The 5,327-nt window shown below is 38.0% G+C and overlaps 1 protein-coding gene across 1 annotated transcript in view; it reads right to left on the bottom strand.

Moving 5' to 3' along the window:
* HOOK1 (hook microtubule-tethering protein 1) overlaps nt 1-1,308 on the bottom strand; it is a 20,303-nt gene extending 18,995 nt beyond the window's left edge. The window contains exons 1-2 of the mRNA XM_009993578.1: nt 1,264-1,308; nt 598-683 (exon numbers count right to left, since the gene is read on the bottom strand). Of these exons, the coding sequence (XP_009991880.1) occupies nt 598-620 (23 nt within the window). The 5' untranslated portion in view covers nt 621-683; nt 1,264-1,308. The remainder of the gene's footprint in view (nt 1-597; nt 684-1,263) is intronic.
* Between the last annotated feature and the right edge of the window lie 4,019 nt (nt 1,309-5,327).

The following is a 5,327-nucleotide window of genomic DNA, read 5'->3' as shown; positions in this document are numbered from 1 at the left end:
CACTCTTTCAATAAAATACTTGTGTTACAACTCTCTAAAGTAACTACAAATTTCAAAACTAGTGTATCACTCAACACAGTACCATTTGTCATCACCCTAATAAAACAGGAATGATTTTGCTTTTGATTACTTCACCATTGTTTTTCAATAATAAATATGTCACTGAAGTTCCAGATTTTTTTTTCCACAGACACAGTCAGCCATAATTTAAATCCTAGAATTTCAATCTAAATCAATTGAGCAATTCCAAAAGGAAGTAAGCACAAAGGCATGCTCTTTGAACTTTTAGTTCCTTATTCCAAAGAGGAACATTGGGGCTTGAAGCATGGATATCCACAAAAATACTGTTGATAGGAAAAGTGAAAAGGATCGTATGACTCCTGGCCAATTACTCTTCAGTATCAATTTAATACCTTATTACCCTCTGCACTCTGTGACCTTATTATTCAACTATTACCTCATCCCCAAAACAACATAAAGGCATATTTTATCTCCTGCTATAAACTGTCTACTCTAAGTTTCTGTCTACTTTGCATGCCAAACACAAAAACCTCAAGGAATTAAATACCTCTTCTTTGAACTTAAGTGTCAACTTACATTTGGTGAAGCACCTGCGCCATGGCAACCCCGTTAGTCAAGTCCTGAACATCTCTGCAAGGTGCAGCAGTATGGAAAGTCTGCAACTAAAAGAGGGAAAACCATTGTGTTTCTCACTCAGTAGTCAGGTGTGGGAAATTAGTTACTATTTTTCCTTCTCTTCAAGGCACAAGCATTTTGCAGGGTGTCTTGCTACTCAGGAGAGCCAAAATCCTTTTTGAACTGTTTAATTTTTAAGCCAACCCAATTATCTCAGTACTTGTGACTGTTGATTCTGATTAGTGGCTTAAAATGTTAGTATTAACATGCTTTGCTTTTTCAAGCTAGTCCTTTTATTGTAAATCAGATTATGGGATACTGACTTTGTAAAATAAAGTCATATTTAACCATCCCTCAAATCTTGTGGGAGTGCTTAGTTCTGGACATGTAGCTACCTAAACAAAAAATGGCATCAGAAGAAAGGACAAACGTTGAGCGGAAACAAGAAGAAAAAATTCCATCTTTTACTACAAGCATTTGGTAATAGAAGTCATAACATCAACAGAGACCCCTGAAACTATCAGGGGGTTAACAATGGAAGGGAGAAAAGTATGCAAAAATAGTGGGAAAAACAGTTGTCTCAGAGCTTCTGCACACTTTAAGGATATGAAGATAGCTGAAAAAGACTGGAAAAGATAAAAGATTCTTCCCCAGTTGCCTTTTCCAGGAGGTCAAGTTTGTAGTGACCTTTACCATACCCATCTCCTCCCACTGTGTCTTTCCCAGGATCATCAGTCCTCATCTATTTAGCCAATTCTCATATGGAAGCTCTTCCATACTTCCCATGAGGATGGTCATTTTTCCTGTTGGTTTTCTGGGTTTCCTGCATTAAAGATCTGTAGGATGGAATTACCTCAATGTTAAAATTTTCTCCCTGTTTTGGATACTTTGCATTTTTAAAATCTATCCCCAAGGTCATAGTTAACACTTTGACAGAATTCTCTATTATCATTGCAAGATTTTATTCCTCAAACAACAATCAACTCAGAGCTAACTATTCTAGGTGAGAGAGCCATTTCCATACACATCAGTTCATCACTTGGTTGCTCAGGAAACTGAGAGCTCATCAGCAATTCTTTTAAGCATTTTTTACAATGAATAAAACAGGAAGGAGAAATGTGCTGTTCATACTATTAGAAGGTGTATATGTTGAATAGAATGGATGCAAGAACAGATCCTTATCACCTCTGTCCACTGAGAAAATTAACCTCTCCCACTTACTAGGTTTACAATATCCTAAATTATCTGTCCATCTGTGAGAGGGGCTTCCTAAACAACCTGTGAAATGTAAGCTTCTTCAGAGGCCACTGCTGAATGACCTTGTTCAAGTAGCTTCATTTCCCAAAAGCACCTGACAAGAGTGGTGGAAAAACACGATTTTCAACTGTGAGAATTTGAGGCAGTCGTTGTCCATTCTATATTTATAAAGAGTGACCACTGATTTTTTTTTTCTTTTTGCTTGCTTCAAAAAGAGTCTAATCAAGCCAAGAAGAGAAAAATATGCAGAGCAAGGGTTTACTTGTTTGGTTTTCCATTAAAAATGTATTCATTAAATCCTGTATTACAGCAAGTGAGAAGTCAGTAATCCCTGGTAGGTTACGTAAAAGACTAAGTAGAGCAACAGAAGCTGGAGCAGCTGAGATTGACAGCTGGTTTCTAGTACTACAGCAGCCTGAACGCCAACCCAAGAACAGGTGTGCAAGCTCAGGAGTCAACAATGAGTATGCTGGAATGCAGAGGCCTGTGGCACAGTATCAGGATGCTGCCATTTGGATACACCCCCCTGTAAACCAAAGACATTGCAAAGCACAGCTACTACCACTTCACCCCAGCCTGTGAGGACAGGTAGAGAAGGCTTAGAAAACCCTGTGATGTGCAGCACTGCTTTATGTGTGCCAGCATCTCCCAGAAAAGAAACAGCTAGTTAAAATTAAGCAAAAAGCAGGACGGAGAGTCTTAGCTTCTCCATATATTTAAAAGTTACACAAACACCTAGAAATAATTTGAGAGTAGACATATTAATTACGGGTTCTACAAACCCCATGCCAGCCCAATCATTTCCTCAAAACAGATTTTTACTATAATTATAAACCCAATGAAAGTAGCAGGCATGGGGAGGAGGCTGGCAGAAGCAGCCATAGACTTAAGCACTGTAGCAGTACTTTTTTTTTTTTCCAAAATGTGATTAGTTTTACTAAATATAGCCTCAAGGACATGCTGCTGCTCAGCTAAAAACCATTTCACTAATCTAGTTTATAGATACCCTGCCACTTGCTGCTGCAAGCAACTATTTTTCTCTCAGACAGACAGCTACTATGGCTCACAACAGAGTCATCATAAAATTTAGTTTTGTAACACATAACACTTAATGCCTTTTCTCTGGATCTGCTGCAGGTTCTGCCACCAAACAGATGAAGATAAAACAAGTCTTCACATGTAGACTCAGTAGAAATCAACCTCTCCTACTCTTGGGAAGGTTTCATCCAGACAACGTAGGGCTGAGATTCTCCATTTTATACCCAGATTACACAGACTAGGGACCGAAGTTTTATAGAGTTAATCAAAGAGCTTTTAAAGTAACAATAAACATTCCAATTCTTAATCCCAGAATATTAACAAAATAACTCAGCCAGTGGGCAGAGTTAACATTACCAATGCTGCCCAGGGGTATATCTACTGCTGAAAAAACTGCTTTAAAATCTTACTACACATCTATCCTTCACTTTGGAGACAAAAACAGAAGCAGCCTCAGAGCAGAACAGTACCAAAAGATATTCAAGAAACTTTTACTCTACAACAGTAAAGAAAACACCTATTGCAATGCCACCTAAAGATGGAAGAGACCACCCAGACCTACTGCTGCTACTCTTATCGCTCCATTCCTACTCAGAGGCAGCAAATAATAAGGTTCACTTAATATATACTAATCAAGGTTTGTCTTTCTGACTTATAAAATTGCTTCTGCATCAGACTTATGAGTTCAATCTTAACAGATATTACTTAAGTCAATGTACCTTGGAAACTCAAAAACATTTTCCCTATAATTTAACTCCATTATGATTTCCCTGTAACATCCTTGAAAGTTTAAATTCAATGACACCTGGGTTGCAGAACCAACAGATAACATTCATATTTACATTTTCTTTCTTCTCTGGACAATGTCTGTTTTCTGATATAGAATTTGCTTTAAAAAAAGAAACAAACCAAAACCAACCAACCAAACATAAAAACCCCAACAAAACACAGAACAATGAAACAACAAACAAACAACCAAAAAAAGAGAAAAAACAAACAAACAAAACAAAATCTGGCAGCACAACACAGAAAAATCATTAGCATGTCTTTGCTATATTAATGAGTAAATAAATTGAGAAACCCAGTTGCAGAACCCTTTTCAGATACACAGCATTTCATTTCCCCCTCCCTAAATATGCTGAACATTTTTCTATTATGCAGACTGAAGTTCAAGTTGAAAGGACATCTGCAACATACCTTATTCTTAACTGTCACTTTCAACTAAGTTGTAAACTAGGCCGAGGAAGGAGACTGCTAAATTCTAAACCTACAACCATGCACCTGGCAATGCATCTGCCCAGTGCTGCAAACCAACCCTGAACACACATGAGCTGGATGTTCCCTTACCTAAATGCCACTACACAAAGCTCCTTCAGTTTAAGGCTAAAGTTCATTAGCATTTTCTTTAAAATTCATTAAAATTACAGCTATGCACTATACTAAAAATGGTAATTATCCCTGAAATACTGTAAGCAGGAGTTATGAAAATTGTAAAGGAGTTCAGAACTGCTGGTGGGATTTTAGAGACAGAGTTCAGGAATGCATTTTCTCAAGCTACTTCACTGATTGATTTTGCAATTCAATCGTGGTGGAGTTATGGTTATTCTTACCCGACTACTGAGTGGAAAATACAAAGTTTAAGAGTCCAAAAAAGAAAACGAATGCATAGATTGAACAAAAAAAGATATCCACCTCCAGAGAGGGAAACATAAAACAACTAAAGTGCTGAAGGCCAACAAAACATCAGGAGCATACAAGGCCACTAAAAGGAAAATGGAGGGAAGAAAAGTGGGAATTAAATTTTAGCGATTTATTACAGATGTTAACTCACTAAAACTTCTGTAGTGTCATGTGGAATGTAAAGGGGACACCCACTCTGGTAGCTGCTCCTGTCACATTTGTCAGCTTCATTCCTGGATCTCCACAATGCTCCTAGAACACCTCCCATAGGCAAAACACCTGCTGTTTCTAGAGAAACCCTTTACATCACGTAATTGCAGCTTCCCTGCCAAGATTTCATGCAAAACTTCAATTTCATAGAGCTCCTTCTCACCAAAAATATTGCATCTGCAAGATGAGAATTACAGACATGGAAGCAAAAGGAACCTGGAAAGAACAAGGGATAAAAAGAATGCAAGGTTGATTGATGAACAAAGAAGTGCTTCTTGCACAGGCAGCACCACACATTTAGGTGTGCCACGACTGACTGCAATTAATGCTTTAACCAACTGAAAGCTGGGATGAAATGTTCTGAGGTTTCTGCTCCTGTCAACTCAATTCAAATTAATTGCATACATTTATTATTATTGCTAATTACTGAGCAGTTTCCGTGTTGAGGGCACTGCTGGAGAACCACTAATTGGACCTACAGGATACTCAAAAGACCGCATCTACAC

The sequence above is a fragment of the Chaetura pelagica genome, unplaced genomic scaffold (genome assembly GCF_000747805.2).
Source record: "Chaetura pelagica isolate M959 unplaced genomic scaffold, ChaPel_1.0 scaffold433, whole genome shotgun sequence".
Lineage (NCBI taxonomy): Eukaryota > Metazoa > Chordata > Aves > Apodiformes > Apodidae > Chaetura > Chaetura pelagica.
This window is presented reverse-complemented; position numbering and strand designations above follow the sequence as displayed.